This window comes from Coregonus lavaretus (genome assembly GCF_964263955.1).
Source record: "Coregonus lavaretus genome assembly, chromosome: 38".
Taxonomy (NCBI): domain Eukaryota; kingdom Metazoa; phylum Chordata; class Actinopteri; order Salmoniformes; family Salmonidae; genus Coregonus; species Coregonus lavaretus.
Window position 1 is genome coordinate 3280618 of NC_140025.1, and position 19712 is coordinate 3300329.

General features: G+C 41.6%; 2 protein-coding genes across 2 annotated transcripts; one reads left to right on the forward strand and one right to left on the reverse strand.

The window, feature by feature from the left end:
• Positions 1-613: 613 nt before the first annotated feature.
• On the reverse strand, positions 614-5963 carry LOC311112084 (uncharacterized protein). Its single transcript, XM_084155062.1, has 2 exons — positions 5695-5963; positions 614-2380 (listed from the first exon to the last, which is right to left on the reverse strand). The coding sequence occupies exons 1-2, from the start codon at positions 5831-5833 to the stop codon at positions 1107-1109; spliced, it is 1413 nt and encodes a 470-aa protein (XP_084011188.1). The 5' UTR covers positions 5834-5963; the 3' UTR covers positions 614-1106.
• Positions 5964-8165: 2202 nt separating this feature from the next.
• LOC311111999 (uncharacterized protein) lies at positions 8166-16681 on the forward strand. Its single transcript, XM_084154958.1, has 2 exons — positions 8166-8639; positions 15763-16681. The coding sequence occupies exons 1-2, from the start codon at positions 8345-8347 to the stop codon at positions 16608-16610; spliced, it is 1143 nt and encodes a 380-aa protein (XP_084011084.1). The 5' UTR covers positions 8166-8344; the 3' UTR covers positions 16611-16681.
• Positions 16682-19712: the final 3031 nt, after the last annotated feature.

Here is a 19712-nt window from a genome sequence, read left to right on the forward strand (position 1 = left end):
CTTGCGTAAAAACCCCTTCATGATGTAGGCTACGTGTCCATGCCCATCATGAAATGAGAGATGAGAACCTTGGTGAACCTTGTGTTAAGAAGGTATTTTCCCCTAACAATAGTTTGTTTTCTGTTTAATATTTTTTAAGCCTTCTGTAGACTACACTTACCCTAGGCCTACTATAATGGAGGCTGGTTCAACAGCAACATGCATCGCGTCTTTTTTTATGCTGGTGATTTTATGATATCATTACATTTTACATGTATTTATTGTTGTTGAAAAAAACAAAAACAGATTGGTTTTAATAAGTCAATGAAAAACAAGCAAACTTATTAGAATGATTAAACTTCTGGAGAAGTGTGAATGCGATCTGTAAGATGGTTCCAATATGTCTATAAAACATTATATTTGGAAGCAGTAAAACGGTGTGGACATTCTCTTTGTCCAGCTACTGTGAAAAGTTTGGATGTGCGTAAAACTCTCCATAGTCTGCTTTGTTTTAATATTATATGCCCACAGGAAACAATTATGGTGCCTGTAAAGTGTATTTAGACATAGCCTATTTAAAACAAGTTGTTTCGTTTTGTTTAGAATTTGATTAGAATTATTAGTCCCATAAAATGTTTTACAAAAGTACATCCATCACACATTTCCTTTGTGTCCAAACCCTGACTTTTTATTTCCATCTTCTGATAAAGGTTAGTGTTTTTCCATCATGAATCTGATTCTGGAGGCAGCTCTGCATAGTGGTCACTAGCTAGCACAGCCACAAAGTCATCAAATCTGATTTTAAACCTAACCATACATTTTTGTTTTCATGAACTTTTACAATATAGCCAATTTTGACTTTGCAGCTGGCCCATCTGGCGGAAATTGCTCAGTTCTGCCTCAAGGACAAGACTCATCCCTAAACGTCAACCTGCTCTTCTGACAGAAGATCTCTTTCTCCTAAAATGTTTTCTGTTTTAGTCCTGTTCTTTCTTTGTTGACTTTATTCATATGTTTCAGCAGCTAAGCCTTACGACTGGGTCACAGACTGGGCAGCAGTCAGTTCGTGCATGGTTAGGTTCCCCTTGACTCTAAAGCTTTTCCCACAGTCACCACAGCTAAATGATTTATCTCCTGTGTGAGTCAGTATGAGTCAGTTTGTGCACCTTCAGGTGCCCCTTCTGTTTGAAGCTCTTCCCACAGTCATTACAGCTAAAGGGTTTCTCTCCTGTGTGAGTCAATTTATGCTTCTTTAGGGAGTCCTTCAAAGTAAAACTTTTCCCACAGTCACCACAGCTAAATGGTTTCTCTCCTGTGTGAGTCAGTTTATGCATGGTTAGGGCCTGCTTGCGATTGAACCTCTTCCCGCAGTAACCACAGCTAAATGGTTTCTCTCCTGTGTGAGTCAGTTTATGCATGGTTAGGTGTCCCTTCTGTTTGAAGCTCTTCCCACAGTCATTACAGCTAAATGGTTTCTCTCCTGTGTGAGTCCGAACATGTTCGGTTAGGTTCCTCTTGTGACTGAAGCTTTTCCCACAGTCACCACAACTAAATAATTTCTCCCCTGTATGAGTCCGTATATGTTGGTTTAGGTTCCCCTTGCGATTAAAGCTCTTCCCACAGTCACCACAGCTAAATCGTTTCTCTCCTGTGTGAATCATCATGTGCTTGGACAGATCTCCTTCTAGTTTGAAGGTCTTGCCACAAAAGGGACAGGTGCTGGTTTTCCCATTGTGACACAGTCTGACATGGGCCTTCAGTTTACAGATGGAGTTGTAGCATTTTTTGCAGAATTGGCATTCACTGGGTTTCTTCTTGGCGAGAGTCACATGCATCTGCAGGTCAGCTTTTAGAGCAAACGTTTCGCCACAGTCACAGCAGAGGATAGTTTTTATAGCTGTGTTGCTGGGATTGGAACTGTGTTTCTCCAATAATGGGTTGTGATCCAATGGTGGTCTGGGATCTAATGTTGGGCTGCTGTCTAGTCCTATTGGGTCGCTGCTTTCAGCTGTGCTGGGGCTGGATGCATTGTTTTGACTATCTGGAGGGTCAGAGGGAATGTTGAGAGCCTTTAGCTGAGTCAATGTGTCAAAAGATGTGAGATTCACTTGTTTAGGGTCACACTCCCTGTTCTCCACAGTCTGGATTTGAGGAGGAGTCAAGGGGTCCTCCTGATCACATTTACTTGTCACACAAGCAGGAGTGAATATTGAGTTTTTGGTATCAACGAGCTCTTGAAGCTGTTCTTCCTCCTGACTGGTCCCGATTTGCTCCTCTTCCTCTTTAATCTGTGTGGCCTCAGTGTTCTCCTGCCCCAGACCGAAGCTCCACTCCTGCTCACAGTGCTGATGCTCGGGAAGAACAACCTCTTCAGAGACAGCGAGAGAGAGCTGCAAGGAATCTGGAGGGAATGAGAGGGGGGGCTGAGGTTATCCAGTCTTTAGACATCAGGGTTACAGTGAATTTGAATTGAAAGGGGCAATCTGCAGTTCAAACAATAACAAAGTGGGTACCCCACCACTGTTTTGGTAAAGGGGTGAGTGATGGGGCTTGCTAAATGCAACCACTCTCAAATTCATAGACAGAGCTATGGGTGCAAGGACTGACCAGCTATGATGATAGTTTTAACCATGTTGAGGCTATGAAGTGTTTGTTTACAATTACATTGTTTAGAAACACTGTAGTAAAAAAAGCTTATATTTGGGGTTCTGTTGGAGTACGAGGCATCCATAAGTTAAATTCTTCTTGAATCCATGTGTATATTAATTTTAAAGTTTAAAAATGTCACAGATTGCCCCTTTAAGTCAGTAAAATCAAGAAGTAAACTGAAATTCCAATTCAATAACAAAAAAACTTGAATCTATTTCCAATTACTTCTCAATAAACATAATGAAAAAAGTGATTTATTTAAAAGGTTTGTCTATTTTTTTATTATAAATTCAAATCACTTCCCGGTTTTCGTGACATAGACAGTTTTTCTACATGCTAGTAAACTGCCACCTCCAGAGGTAAAAACACATGTTAAATTATGAAATAGTTACTGTTATGTCTGTGGCAAAAATGTAAAACACGAAGCAGACCAAATTCTTTGGCTCTTTAAAAACCTGCTGCATGTAAAATATTGAGTGCTATAGCTTGGAACATAAATAAATGTAACTCTGGATGACAACATAATGATGTATGTTTCCAACAGTAGGGCTGTTTTCCTAGAGAAGTTATATCCCCTTCGTGTTTTGTTTCCTTGCCACAATACTAATAAGAAGAAGAGCTCCACCAGCCACCTCTGTCGCGCCACCTACAGCACCACCCTCAGGTACTTCATAACCTTCTCTCTCAGTTGTATCAACTAGTATTGTCGTTGTAGTACCTCTAAGTTTGCAAAATCATCTTCATCAATTTGATTTTGTTTTTCAAATAGAAGTGTAAGAAGACACCATCTGCTGCCCGCTGTGGAGAGCATGATCCACCTGCAAGCTCCTCTCAGGAGTGTGACTCGGAGGTGCCGCGACTTCTGCCAGCACTGGATCCACTGTGGTTGTGTGCAGTGGGACCCAGAGGCGGAGGTGGAGCTGGACTTTTATTGCGATATGTGTGACAATAAAAGGGATGGAGGTCGAGATTTAGTTGTTGTTGTTTTTGCTTTGATGTACAGTACCAGTTAAAAGTTTGGACACACCTACTCATTCCAGGGTTTTTCTTTATTTTTACTATTTTCTACATTGTAGAATAATAGTGAAGACATCAAAACTATGAAATAACACATATGGAATCATGTAGTAACCCACAAAGTGTTAAACAAATGAAAATATATTTTAGATTTTAGATTCTTCAAAGTAGCCACCCCTTGCCTTGATGAAAGCTTTGCACACTCTTGACATTCTCTCAACCAGCTTCATTAGTTAGTCACCTGGAATGCATTTCAATGAACAGGTGTGCCTTGTTAAAAGTTAATTTGTGGCATTTTTTTCCTTCTTAATGTGTTTGAGCCAATCAGTTGTGTTTTGACAAGGTAGGGGGGGTATACAGAAGATAGCCCTATTTGGTAAAAGACCAAGTTCATATTATGGCAAGAACAGCTCAAATAAGCAAAGAGAAACGACAGTCCACCATTACTTTAAGACATGAAAGTCAGTCAATACAGAAAATTTCAACAACTTTGAAAGTTTCTTAAAGTGCAGTCGCAAAAACCATCAAGCGCTATGATGAAACTGGCTCTCATGAGGACCGCCACAGGAAAGGAAGACCCATAGTTACCTCTGTTGCAGAGGATAAGTTAATTAGAGTTACCAGCCTCAGAAATTGCAGCCCAAATAAATGCTTAACAGAGTTCAAGTAACAGACACATCTCAACATCAACTGTTCAGAGGAGACTGCGTGAATCAGGCCTTCGTGGTCGTATTGCTGCAAAGAAACCACTACTAAAGAACACCAATAAGAAGAAGAGACTTGCTTGGGCCAAGAAACACGAGCAATGGACATTTGACCGGTGGAAATCTGTCCTTTGATCTGATGAGTCCAAATTATAGATTTTTGGTTCCAACCGCCGTGTCTTTGTGAGACGCAGAGTAGGTGAACGGATGATCTCTGCATGGGTGGTTCCCACCGTTAAGCATGGAGGAGGAGGTGTTATGGTGCTTTGCTGGTGACACTGATTTATTTAGAATTCAAGGCACACTTAATCAGCATGGCTACCACAGCATTCTGCAGCGATACGCGATTCCCATCTGGTTTGGGCTTAGTGGGACTATCATTTGTTTTTCAACAGGACAATGACCCAACACACCTCCAGGCTGTGTAAGGGTTATTTGACCAAGAAGGAGAGTAATGGAGTGCTGCATCAGATGACCTGACCTCCACAATCACCCGACCTCAACCCAATTGAGATGGTTTGGGATGAGTTAGTCCGCAGAGTGAAGGAAAAGCAGCCAGCAAGTGCTCAGCATATGTGGGAACTCCTTCAAGACTGTTGGAAAAGCATTCCAGGTGAAGCTGGTTGAGAGAATGCCAAGTGTGCAAAGCTGTCATCAAGGCAAAGGGTGGCTACTTTGAAGAATCTGAAATATATTTTGATTTGTTTAACACTTTTTTGGTTCCTACATGATTCCATGTGTTATTTCATAGTTTTGATGTCTTCACTATTATTCTACAATGTAGAAAATAGTAAAAAAATAAAGAAAAACCCTTGAATGAGTAGGTGTGTCCAAACTTTTGACGGGTACTGTATGTATTTATGAATGAATTATTTATCTTACATGTCTAATATAAACAATATAATATATATTTATTCAACCTATGTCTTGTGTTTTTCCTTCACTAGGATTCCAAGTGTATCACTGCAACACCAACACAGTATTTTTACTGTTCATGTCAATGCACATCACTGAAATTAATGTTTTATTTAATGTATATTATTAATATTCCTTTATATATTTTAGCATTAAACGAGAATCTACTTTGTCAAAACACTGAAAAATATGTTGGTGAGGAATCATGTTTTAAGAGTCAGTCAACAGGAGAGCGCATCAGGTTATGAAAAGTACTTCCCAAAAATGTCCAACATGCAAAAAGCTAACGTTAACCCGTTTGCTAACATTTTTACGACACCAATAATCACAAAATATTGACAGCTTAATAACACTGTCGAAAATACTATATTTCTAACACACGTTGAATGTGGCGATCATACGGGCTTGTGTTGTATATATAGATACAAACCTATCCTCAGCAGTTTCCGTAGCCGATCATTCTCGTCTTGGTACTCCGCTACCGTTTTCTCAACTGCCCCGAAAATCTCGACAGCAGCAGCCATTACACGCTCATTTAAAAACTCACGCAGCAACTGTAGTTGAGACATTTTTAGTTGACTGAGAGTTGGGTATTCAACGAATATGTCTTCGTCCACGAAAAAATAATGGTAATCACAAACAAAACAAATCCGCCCCAAAGAAGATATACTGAACCAGCGTCACCAGCGTCTCGTCAGCATCACTAAAACAAGTATTTCCGGGTCACGAAATTTCGGAAATGTCCAAAATAAAAGTCCCCCACGCAATGGTAGAAAAATGTCATTAACCTGTATTTATTCATGATGTCCGCAACGTGGTTGGCTTTCTCTTTATAATCTATATTTGTCTGCAGTCATTGAGCCATCGATGCGGGCCCCCTCCGCTCACGAGGACTGTGTGTTCTCGTTCTCTGTAGCCGACGCGAGTAAGTTATTTCAGCGTGTTAACCCTTGCAAGGCTGCCGGGCTAGACGGCATCCCAAGTCGCATCCTCAGAGCATGTGCAGACCAGCTGGCTGGGCTGTTTACGGACATATTCAATCTCTCCATATCTCAGTGAGTTGTCCCCACTTGCATCAAGACATCCACCATTGTTCCTGTACCCAAGACAGGGAAGGTAACTGAACTAATTGACTATTGCCCCATAGCACTCACTTATATCATCATGAAGAGCTTTGAGAGGCTAGTTAAGGATCATATTACCTTACCCGACAACCTAGACCCACTACAATTCACATACCGCCCCAAAAGATCCACGGACGATGCAATCGCTATTGCACTGCACACTGCCCTATCCCACCTGGACAAGAGAAATACCTATGTAAGAATGCTGTTCATCGACTACAGCTCAGCCTTCAACACCATAGTGCCCTCCAAAATCATCACTAAGATCATGCCCCTGGGTCTGAACCCCTCCCTGTGCAACTGAGTCCTGGACTTCCTGACGGGCCGACCCCACGTGGTGAAGGTAGGCAACAACACCTCCGCTACGCTGATCAACAAGGGGGCCCCACAGGCGTGCGTGCTCAGCCCCCTCCCGTACTCTCTATTCACCCATGACTGCGTGGCCACGCACGTCTCCAAGTCAATCCTCAAGTTTGCTGACAACACAACAGTGGTAAGCCTGATTACCAACAATGACGAGACAGCTTACAAGGAGGAGGTGAGAGCCCTGGCGGAATAGTGGTCCCTTCACACTGACAGTGCGGTGAAGAAGGCACAACAGCGCCTCTTCAACCTCAGGAAGTTGAAGAAATTCTGCTTGACCCCTAACACCCTTACAAACTTCAACAGATGCACCATTGAGAGCATCCTGTCAGGCTGTATCACCACCTGCCCTCCAGGACATCTACAGCACCCGGTGTCACAGGAAGGCCAAGAAGATCATCATGGACCTAAGTCACCCGAGCCACGGCCTGTTCCTCCCGCTACCATCTAGTAGGAGGAGACAGTACAGGTGCATCAAAGCTGGGACCGAGAGACTGACAAACAGATTCAATCTCCAGGCCATCAGACTGTAAAAGTCACCACTAGTACCCTGCCCTGAACCTTAGTCACTGTTACTAGCCGGCTACCACCCGGTACTCTACCCTACACCTTAGAGACTACTTTGCCCTATGTACACAGTCATTGAACACTGGTCACTTTAATAATGTTTACATACTGTTTTACTGCATTCTAGTCATGGCTCATTGTAAAAAAAAAAAATATCAGAGTTGTGGTGGTAAAAGGACTGTATCTTGATGTAACTGTTGCTGGTTTGAGTTGGAGCTATTGTGGTGGTGTGTCCATTAAAACAGAGAGGAGGATTGCAGTTGAATGGTCTGGTGCCATTTTATTTTTGCTGTTTGAATCGTGAAAGGATATTGCAGGATGAATGATGAATGGATATTAGGATGAATGATGAATGGATATTAGGATGGTTAACTGGGAAAACAATGAAATAAAACATACCCCTTATAAAAAAAGTCCCACAGGAATCCTACTGGAATTTGTGCCTCTGTGAAGGAATTGTGTAGGTACCTGCAGGAATCCTGCAGGACTAATGCAATCCTGCAGGACAAAAGTTGATAACTGTCAGAAGTTTTGCTAATGCTTCTTTGCACATGATCTTGAGACTAATACAACCTCATATAGTTTGTCTGAGGTTAAGATTACTCCAGTGCTCAATCCTTTATTCAAGTTGATAACATGTTAACCAATAAACATAATAAAAACCATGATTTACTTCATATTAAACAATGATTCTGCAAACCATTGGAATAATTCCTACAGTAAGAGAATACCCAAAATACAACGTTAAGTGCTCAAAGATTTCTCTGGGTATTGCGCCTTCTAGTCTCCACATGGTAGGTGGCGCTTTCTAGCTTTCTGTCGATCTAAACTCTGACCGGATGCGCTCACAAGGAAGAACACAGTTATCAATGATGGCGGAGTATTGATGACAATAAGCCAGATATTCTTACAAATATGACTATTTCTTGAATAAACTGGGTAAAAAAACTTTATTGGACGTTTTTAATCGTCATAGTATTAGTTCTACAGTAGTTGTGACCGGTTTCACAAAAGCAAGGGTTTAGAATGTCGGAAATACGTGTTTTGCATCAACGGATAAGCTCTGTCATCATGGACATACTAGCCTCCGCTGCCGTGACAGAGATTTGCAAATTAGTAGAAGATTGTTGTGGAGCGTTACGTGTTGAAGTCTCTCAAAGCAAGGAGCAAATCAAAATGCTAGAGAAGCAACTCAGCCTGGCTGAGTCGAGGTACAGGTTGGTGAGTTGCCAAGAAGGGCAGACGCCTGTCAGCAGCCGCTCACCGAGAAACAACAGTCCTTCCGGCAATACCCCCGCCGACGAGACTCAAGATGCAGAAGGTGGGCTACCAATTTGTAACTGGCTGTTTGTATTATTCATATGTGTCACCATACTGAATTGTAATTGGATGCATTCTACCGTCGTATCATACTGCGCTATGATTGGTTAAGACCACCCAGGTGGTGAGGTCAGCTTCAGGTGATCATGGCCAGAGACGCATCAACATGCCAGTTATAGCTAGCTACGTTTAGAAAGATCCTGTCGTGCTGCATTTTATTATTTTGTACAATGCATACAAAACAAGACAGTCAGCCCTTGAGCTAATCGTAAACCAAGTAATTGTCAAGTTGATCTCTCTCTCTCAGGTAGCGCTGTACTCCTAATAGAGAGCAACAGTAATGGCAGTGGTGTAAAGTACTTAAGTAAAAATACTTTAAAGTACTACTTAAGTAGTTTGTATGGGTATCTGTACTTTACTATTTATCAAGAGAACGTGCCTGGTCGTCCCTACTGCCTCTGATCTGGTGGACTCACTAAACACGCATGCTTCGTTTGTAAATCATGTCTGAGTGTTGGAGTGTGCCCCAGGCTATCTGTAAAAAAGAACAAGAAATTAGTGCTGTTTGGTTAATATAAGGAATTTGAAATGATTTATACTTTTACTTTTGATACTTCAGTATATTTTAGCAATTACATTTTACTTTTGATACTTAAGTATATTTAAAACCAAATACTTTTAGACTTTTACTCAAGTAGTATTTTACTGGGTGACTTTTACTTGAGTCATTTTCTATGAAGGTGTCTTTACTTTTACTCAAGCATGACAATTGGGTACTTTTTCCACCACTGAGTAATGGCGTCTTTTTGTAGGCACTAAGGAAGACTAGCTCCGCCATGTCTCGTTGGCCAAGCTTATGAGGAAATAAGGTCTGTGATAAACACAGGCTTGAAGGGAAATGTAAAAAAATAAAATGTAACTTCATATTCATCATCTCCAGCACCAACCCAACATCAACATATGTGAAATTAGCGCGTTTATGTTTTGTAGTCAGAAAGATCGAGGAAGTAAGCGTTTTCAATTACATAATCAACCAGTTAGTAGGCAAAGCCAACTCATAATTGGTTAAAATCACACAATGTTATTACAATGTTATTGGAAACACTTATCTTCCTCTTTTTTTTAACCACAAAACATAGAAACGTGCCATTTTCACATATGTTGCGGTGGGGCTGGAGATTATGAATATGAAGTAAAAAAATCCCTTTAAGAGATTTTATAAGTTTTGTTTTGAGATATCTTCATCAGCTAACGTAACTTTGTGAATTTTGAAGCATTTATTTAATCAAAACAAGCACAAAGAATTCTTAAAGGGAATGTTAACTGACTGTTATTATCTCATAGAACAAAATGTAGAAGATCTCCTAAGGAAAAAAATCCCACTCCACCCGCGAGTAGATCAACGTAGTTAGTGCTATCTGTGGCGTAGCTGTCATAACGATGGCCGAGTTGTTGTTTTGAAGGGTGTTCCTGAAGTAACTATTCGACCTGACATCCGACAGCTAAAAGATGGCGGACGCTGATGTGGAGCGTGAATGTAATGGCGGGGGAATCAAGGATAATTGGAATATTGTCCAAAAGAATAGAAACGGAGCAAAGTAGCAAACAGTAATGAGAATTTCCCTTATCTTGTAGGAGTACGTTTCGTTAGTGAGGAGCAGCTGATTGGATTAACAATTTTGAAGAATCCCATTTGATATAACCAAACTGGTGTAGAGAGTGCTGGGTAAAGTGAAGGTTGTGAGGATCACGAGAGGCAGGCTTGTTTTGATTTGAGTGTGTGTTGCGTCTCACCCGATTTGAGAAGTTTTTGTCCTGTGTGTCTTTTCAGAACAAGGCACCCCTCAAGGGGGTAATATCTGGCGTTCCGTGGGAAGTCGATGTTGCAGAGATTAAAAATATTCCTGGAGTGATTGATTCTCGTAGGATGAATCGTGTTTTGAATGAAGAAAAAGTGAAGAGTATCTGTACTTTTGTTTTTTGATATGGAGTCTCTCCCTACTCAAGTGCAGTTAGGATATATAAACTACAGAGTCAGAGTATTTGTTCCAAGACCAATGCAGTGTGATCATTGAAAAGCTTTTGGACATGTTTTAAGTGTTTGCAGAAGGGAGAAACAGAGATGTCCAAGTTGTGGAAAAGATCAAATAATGTGTTTTAAAAGTGATGAAAATGTGACATGTTGCAATTGTGGTGGGAACTATGAAGCCATGTCCAGAACATTTCATATGCAGCGACTGTTAAAAGGGTTGAGGGTTCATATGGTGCTCCTGAAGAGTCCATGCTGTTGGATAGGCCTTCACTGAAGGCTTCAGGGGTTGCCGTTCAACAGCAGGACCCAGATATGTTAAAGGTTAAGAATGTGGACTTTGTGGCCTTTATAGCTTAGGTGATTAATGGCACTGCCAAGGTGGAGAGGAAGTCCAGGAAAATATATATAATTGTGGATGCGGCGGAATGGTTCCTGGGACTGAAAGACTTCTCGGCGAAGGAGTTGCAAGGAGTATTGTCACAAGCTGTACCACCCTCTCAGGTCATAGAGCCTGAGAAGGGAGATATGGAGATTTGAAGGAAGGAAGAAGTGGGAGTTTTGGGGTTTTGGTTTTGTCAATGTGTTTTCTTATTGTTTTATTTTGGGTGGATTAAGTTAGTTTTCCCTATCACGTATGGGTTTTATTTTTACCTTGGTTTTTTCAACTCCGTCCAGTTGGTGGCGGTAATACACCTTTTGGGGTTGTAGTCTGCCAATAAACCCACAGAAGAAGATCTCCTAAGCCTGAGGAAACCTCAGACCTTATTTTCGGCATTTATCCCAAAACCACATTCTTTCCCCATTAATTTCCCCAATATGAATGACTGAACGAACCAGACGTAACTAATTTCCGGCTTCTAGGCCTACAAGCTGGCGAGCGATATTATCCCCACTGACAAATCGAGAAGTTTGAAATTGTATTTTTTGTCAGCTTGCTAGGCTAGCAGTATTTCAATCTTCTCTATTTGTAAGTGGGGATAATGCGATTTAGGTAAATGTTCTGAGCCATATCTCGCGCCGGCTCCACACTGTCCTGATTATGGCATAGCACCGTTCCGACGAGAGAGATACGTAGGCCTAATGAACGTCTAGTTGGATTCTTATGACTAGCAAGCTCCCACTGGGCCACTAGCGCTACGACTTTGAAGTGAGCAACATTAACAATGGGTAAAGATAGTGAAATTGGATGTTCGCCTTCCAATTAAAAGTCCTGTTTTGAAACTAATGCAAACAAATACAAATGATGGAATCATAATGTTGGAATGTCGTTACATAATTTCAACTAAAAACAACAATTAATTTATCTGACAATTAACAGAAAATCTGTTAATCTCACTCTGGATGTATTTGACTGCATAATGCTGCCTCCAGCATACAGTTGCAGACACTGCTGGCAGCTGTTTATCAGCGGCAACCTACCTCCAGCTAGCCTGACTCACCAACCTCCAGCTAGCCTGACTCACCAACCTCCAGCTAGCCTGACTCACCAACCTCCAGCTAGCCTGACTCACCAACCTCCAGCTAGCCTGACTCACCAACCTCCAGCTAGCCTGACTCACCAACCTCCAGCTAGCCTGACTCAACTACCTCCAGCTAACCTGACTACTCATCCACATTGCTCCAGCCAAACGCCACACCCACTAGCATTTTTTCTCCATGATTAGTCTGGATCATAGAGAATGATCGAGGCCTCTAGTGGCCAAAAGGCCCTATTAACATGGCCAACGCCTTTGAGGGCTTCCATCATTTTAATGTAGTCAACTGAGTGGCACTTCCAACTTCATTGGCTGATCGCTCCTGGTGACCCTGTTGGAGTCATGTCCAACTGGGTCATCAGGAGGGATCAGCCAATCGTGAAGAAGAAAATGGACTACTTCAAAATGGAGATAGCCTCAATGGCGCTGCCCATGCTGTCACAGCCTCTATAATGACACAGAGACAAAGATGAGTCCTCTATCTTTCTCTATGGTCTGGATTTGCTTTCCTCCCTGACCTCTTCTAGAATCCAAACACATTCTGTCCGTTCTGATTGGTCCCAGAAACCGATGGCTTAGGCCAGATACGGCCTACACGAATCATGAATCACATCATGTCTTTGATACTCTGATTGGTTAGAGACGATCCAATCACTGATGAATTTGTTTTGTACAATGCCCCTCATTTTAACATTAACACAAAAGACTTCTAGGATGTCCGTTTCAGACTGAATGTATGGAGCTGTCGATAGAGCAGTGGAATTAAATTCAGGATGAGTCGTCAGACAAACATCCCTCCTGAAATTTGACTGGAAATGTCTTTGGTTTGATCGGGGGTTTGGGCTTTGTCCGCTCTAGCATTCGAACTCTACAATCAATACTGCAGGTTTCATATAGCGAGAGAGTTTAAGAAATAATTTGCGTCACAAATCCAGTCAATATTAATCATTTAAAATGTGAATAGAATAAACAATCCGCTCCTCGTTCTAGCATCTCTTCATCTTTTCATTTAATGTATGTATGGATCCAGAACTTAATCGAGCAGCTGACCAATTACGCAAAACTTTAGTTCTGGGTTAACAGAGATTACTGAATACAGTCGCTCGCTGTACTAGCCTTGTGGTTTTTTTAAATGGACCATTAGTGGTGTTTAGACCAGTATTGAGCTATGCCCCCTTCATTATAATCAGTCGAGTCAGATTGCGGCAGCTGATAAAATGATTGCCCATTTTATACACTTCAACAACTGTTTGGGTCAATTGCCAACAGTATAGATGAGTGCGAAATCCTGGACTATCCTACAGTGAGGGAAAAAAGTATTTGATCCCCTGCTGATTTTGTATGTTTGTCCACTGACAAAGAAATAATCAGTCTATAAATTTAATGGTAGGTTTATTTGAACAGTGAGAGACAGAATAACAACAACAAAATCCAGAAAAATGCATGTCAAAAATGTTATAAATTGATTTACATTTAAATGAGGGAAATAAGTATTTGACCCCCTCTCAATCAGAAAGATTTCTGGCTCCCAGGTGTCTTTTATACAGGTAACGAGCTGAGATTAGGAGCACACTCTTAAATCTAATCTCAGTTTGTTACCTGTATAAAAGACACCTGTCCACAGAAGCAATCAATCAATCAGATTCCAAACTCTCCACCATGGCCAAGACCAAAGAGCTCTCCAAGGATGTCAGGGACAAGATTGTAGACCTACACAAGGCTGGAATGGGCTACAAGACCATCGCCAAGCAGCTTGGTGAGAAGGTGACAACAGTTGGTGCGATTATTCGCTGATGGAAGAAACATAAAAGAACTGTCAATCTCCCTCGGCCTGGGGCTCCATGCAAGATCTCACCTCGTGGAGTTGCAATGATCATGAGAACGGTGAGGAATCAGCCAAGAACTACACGGGAGGATGTTGTCAATGATCTCAAGGCAGCTGGGACCATAGTCACCAAGAAAATAATTTGTAACACAGTACGCCGTGAAGGACTGAAATCCTGCAGCGCCCGCAAGGTCCACCTGCTCAAGAAAGCACATATACAGGGCCGTCTGAAGTTTGCCAATGAACATCTGAATGATTCAGAGGAGAACTGGGTGAACGTGTTGTGGTCAGATGAGACCAAAATGGAGGCCTTTGGCATCAACTCAACTCGCCGTGTTTGGAGGAGGAGGAATGCTGCCTATGACCCCAAGAACACCATCCCCACCGTCAAACATGGAGGTGGAAACATTATGCTTTGGGGGTGTTTTTCTGCTAAGGGGACAGGACAACTTCACCGCATCAAAGGGACGATGGACGGGGCCATGTACCGTCAAATCTTGGGTGAGAACCTCCTTCCCTCAGCCAGGGCATTGAAAATGGGTCGTGGATGGGTATTCCAGCATGACAATGACCCAAAACACACGGCCAAGGCAACAAAGGAGTGGCTCAAGAAGAAGCACATTAAGGTCCTGGAGTGGCCTAGCCAGTCTCCAGACCTTAATCCCATAGAAAATCTGTGGAGGGAGCTGAAGGTTCGAGTTGCCAAACGTCAGCCTCAAAACCTTAATGACTTGGAGAAGATCTGCAAAGAGGAGTGGAACAAAATCCCTCCTGAGATGTGTGCAAACCTGGTGGCCAACTACAAGAAATGTCTGACCTCTGTGATTGCCAACAAGGGTTTTGCCACCAAGTACTAAGTCATGTTTTGCAGAGGGGTCAAATACTTATTTCCCTCATTAAAATGCAAATCAATTTATAACATTTTTACATGCGTTTTTCTGGATTTTTGTTTTGTTATTCTGTCTCTCACTGTTCAAATAAACATACCATTAAAATTATAGACTGATCATGTCTTTGTCAGTGGGCAAACGTACAAAATCAGCAGGGGATCAAATACTTTTTTCCCTCACTGTATGGGCTATCTTTTTAAAAAATCACGGGCTATCCTATCCTAGACCCCGTTATGTCAGATAGGTGCTTATGCGCAATCTAATCAGTGTGTAGCTGCTTTTAGCAGCGCTACTCTTTACACGCTAGCGTTGATGGGAATTAGCTTGCAAAAAAGCTGAATAGTCCGGCTGAAGCTATAAGTGAAATACAATTCAATTTCTACTTACTCTGTCAATTGTCTGTAGGCTTGGTCCTTATGCAGGGCGGAATAAAACAAATCTAATGGAATGTATAATTAAACAGAATTTCCAAACATGGGTCTGTTGTAGTCGATGCAGTTCCTCAGCGAGGTCAGTTCCTCTCTGCTTACCTCATGTCAAAATAAAAGTCCCCCACAAGTTGTTGCTTTTTTTGTGCAGGTATGGCGCACGTGCAGGACTTTTATTTTGACATGAGGTAAGCGAAGAGGAAGTGGGTCTACATCAGACCCACGTTTGGAAAGCCTGTTCAATTTATGTTCTATTAGATGTTTTTTCAAAACAACCCCCCTGCATAAGGACCAAGCCTACAGACAATCGGCAGAGTAAGTTTACATTTTATTTTATTTAACTTCTGGCCTCTGACAGACTATTCAATGTTTTTGTAAGCTAATTCCTAGCAACGCTGGTGTGTAAATACTAGCGTTGCTAAAACCAGCTAATCAGCATTTCAGTTCTAACTCATCCTTTCTCCTTCCCTTCAGATTTTCAGCAGGTCATTGTCTCTGAAGAGTTGTTTCCCCCTGAGCAGCAACACTGTAAGCAGGAGCGGAGCACCAGTCTGGGGCAAGATGACTGGAACCCCAGTCATCTTAAAGAGGAACCGGAGGAATTCAGTATCATCCAGGTGAAAGATGACTCTGTATTCATTCCTGCCTTGGTGAAAAGTGAGTATGATCAGTACCCAACTCAGACATCACAAACCCAAAGTGAAGAATACAAAGACAGAATGGCCTCTACCGAACAGATCAAAACAGAACCTAAGGAAGAGGATTCCTCAGAGCAGACCCGTGACTCTCAGCCCCAGTGCAAATTGAAGATGATGTTGACAGAAAAAGGACAAAGATCGAAGGGTAGAAAATCCATGGATCTGAAGTCACCAGTGCAAAGGAGTCACACAGACGAGAAACCATTTTGCTGTAGTGATTGTGGTGAACGTTTCACTCAGATGGGAAAACTGGATTCTCATAGGAAGGCCCACACAAGAGAGAAACCACATCGCTGTGTTGAATGTGGCAAATGTTTTACTCAAGTTGGTTATCTGAACTATCACAGAAAGACTCACACAGGGGAGAAACCTCATCGCTGTCAAGATTGTGGCAAATGTTTTTTTCGAGTTGGTGATCTGACACTTCATATGAGGATTCACACAGGGGAAAAACCACTTTGCTGCCAGGTCTGTGGCAAATGTTTTGCTCGTCCTAGTAATCTGAGGTCTCACATTAGGATTCACACAGAGAAATCTTATTGCTGTCATTATTGTGGCAAACATTTTCGTTGTAAAGGTAGTCTGACAGCGCATATGAGGATTCACACAAGGGAAACCATATAATTGTCGCTATAGTAGCAGATCTTTCAGCACTGGCGATAATCACATGAGCTATAAACTATATTGATGTCAGGATTATTGTAAATGTTTCACTAATTGTTAGAATATGAGGAGACCGAGGGGAGGAACCACATGCTACCATGACTGGCAAATATTTCATAATTGCCTTTCTTTGACAGCTAGGTTTCCATCCAATTGGCAACAGATTTTAATGTGAATATTCTAAAATATGCATAGAGAAAATATGCACTTTTTCCCAGCAGTGGTGTTTCCACCAAATGGACTTAAAATCAGTGCGTGATGACGTAGTGCACATTATTGGCCTATTTCTAAACTTTCTTGCTAGCTAAAATATTATTAGAATCCTTGATTAATTATCAGCTAAGTAATATCTTATCTTTGAAATGTATTCTAAATTTACAGTATCAGTCAAAAGTTTGGACACACCTACTCATTCAAGGGTTTTTCTTTATTTTTACAATGTTTTTACATTGTAGAATAATAGTGAAGACATCAAAACTATTAAATAACACATATGGAATCATGTAGTAACCAAAGAAGTGTTTGCCTTGATGACAGCTTTGCACATTCTTGGCATTCTCTCAACCAGCTTCATGAGGTAGTTACCTGGAATGCATTTCAATTAACAGGTGTGCCTTCTTAAAAGTTAATTTGTGGAATATCTTTCCTTCTTAATGCGTTTGAGCCAATCAGTTGTGTTGTGACAAGGTAGGGGGGTATACAGAAGATAGCCCTATTTGGTAAAAGACCAAGTCCATATTATGGCAAGAACAGCTCAAATAAGCAAAGAGAAACGACAGTCCATCATTATTTTAAGACATGAAGGTCAGTCAATAAGGAACATTTCAAGAACTTTGAAAGTTTCTTCAAGTGCAGTCGCAAAAACCATCAAGCACTATGATGAAACTGGCTCTCATGAGGACCGCCACAGGAATGGAAGACCCAGAGTTACCTCTGCTGCAGAGGATAAGTTCATTAGAGTTACCAGCCTCAGAAATTGCAGCCCAAATAAATGCTTCATAGAGTTCAAGTAACAGACACATCTCAACATCAACTGTTCAGAGGAGACTGTGTGAATCAGGCCTTCATGGTTGAATTGCTGCAAAGAAACCACTACTAAAGGACACCAATAAGAAGAAGAGACTTGCTTGAGCCAAGAAACACAAGCAATGGACATTAGACCGGTGGAAATTTGTCCTTTGGTCTGGAGTCCAAATTGGAGATTTTTGGTTCCAACCGCCGTGTCTTTGTGAGACGCGGTGTGGGTGAACGGATGATCTCTGCATGTGTATTTCCCACTGTAAAGCATGGAGGAGGAGGTGTTATCTGTAAAGGTCCTTTGCTGGTGACACTGTGTGTGATTTATTTAGAATTCAAGGCACACTTAACCAGCATGGCTACCACAGCATTCTGCAGCGATATGCCATCCCATCTGGTTTGGGCTTAGTGGGACTATCATGGGTCATTGTTCTGTTGAAAAACCAAACACACCTCCAGGCTATGTAAGGGCTATTTTACCAAGAAGGAGAGTGATGAAGTGCTGCATCAGATGACCTGGCCTCCACAATCACCCGACCTCAACCCAACTGAGATGGTTTGGGATGAGTCGGACGGTAGAGTGAAGGAAAAGCAGCCAACAAGTGCTCAGCATATGTGGGAACTCCTTCAAGACTGTTGGAAAAGTTTTCCAGGTAAAGCTGGTTGAGAGAGTGCCAAGAGTGTGCAAAGCTGTCATCAAGGCAAAGGGTGGCTATTTGAAGAATCTCAAATATAAAATATATTTTGATTTGTTTAACACTTTCTTGGTTACTACATAGGGGTGGGCGATAAGAACAAAAATTAATATCACGATATTTTCCACTGTCCGAACGATAACGATATAATATCACGATATACTGTATAAAAAAAAAGTTTCACATTTTATGAGCCCTTCAAAGTCAATACATTTCTTACAAATGTCTTACAGTGCCTATCTTTGGCCATTAGGGGGCAGCATTGTATTATGTCAGCTTTAGAGGTTTGACTCACTCGCTGTATGTTTTACAACTGAAGTGAAATGGGGAGGTACTACTGAACGTCTCCAATAAGAACACAGATTTTCTTTGTCCGTTGCAAAACTTATTCAAATGTTGTGCCCTACTGAACACGACCCAGATACCAAACATGGAGTCTGTGGCGCTAACTTAATGTGAAGTTTCAACGAGGTGTAGGAGTATGGGTAGTGTAGTTGTCGGGTATTCCCAAGATATCTGTTTATATTGGGGACCTGACCTGGTCACTACCTCGAGCCTCAAGCATTATGGAAGGTCAGGTGGTGAAGTATTCTGTCTCCCATGATAGAATATGTCCACATCACATCATAGAGCACAGGTGTCAAACTCATTCCATGGAGTATCTGCAGGTTTTCGCTCCTCCCTTGTACTTGATTGAGGAATTAAGGTCACCAATTAGTTAAACTCCCCTCACCTGGTTGTCTAGGTCTTAATTGGACCCAAAAATAAATGAAAGAAAATAACTAAAACCAGCAGACACTCGGCCCTCCATGGAATGAGTTTGACACCCCTGTCATAGAGGTTAGTTAAAAGCTGTTCTGGACCCATAGCCAAAGACACAGAGGTTGCATCCCAAATTGTGCCCTATATAGCGCACTGCTTTTGACCAGAGGTCATAGGGAATAGTGTGCCATTTGGGACGCACAGCCAGGGTCTTTTTAGTGACTGATGTTATCTATCTACTGAGTGATCCCTAATCTATGTGACTGACTAGAGTATCATTACTTGCTCTTGTGAATCGGCAGCTAGGTGTCACATCGTGAAGCTTCTCTATCAAGATGCATTTGATAGTGTTTTGTAGTATCTAGACTTTGTAGTATCAAATGACTATATATTTCCAAGGAAATAATCCAATAAGGGTAATAACATGCAACAAAATCTGGGTTTTTAATGGGTGCTTTGATTTAGGCAGTAATTAAGATAAACTGGAGGGCAATTTTAATTTCCCACTTATTTTGAAACTAGATGAAGGCGTTGATTAAATGGTGGTCTGTGTGTTGTTGAACGCTTGCCTTGCACCCATAATAGGGAA

What these genes read in the sequence shown, in the direction of transcription:
- LOC311112084 (XM_084155062.1), bottom strand. Translation starts at nt 5,833, where the DNA reads ATGTCTCAACTACAGTTGCTGCGTGAGTTTTTAAATGAGCGTGTAATG. An exon ending in ACGGAAACTGCTGAGGATAG is followed by an intron (nt 2,381 to 5,694) that starts GTTTGTATCTAT and finishes CATTCCCTCCAG; the next exon opens with ATTCCTTGCAGCTCTCTCTC.
- LOC311111999 (XM_084154958.1), top strand. Translation starts at nt 8,345, where the DNA reads ATGTCGGAAATACGTGTTTTGCATCAACGGATAAGCTCTGTCATCATG. An exon ending in CGAGACTCAAGATGCAGAAG is followed by an intron (nt 8,640 to 15,762) that starts GTGGGCTACCAA and finishes CCTTCCCTTCAG; the next exon opens with ATTTTCAGCAGGTCATTGTC.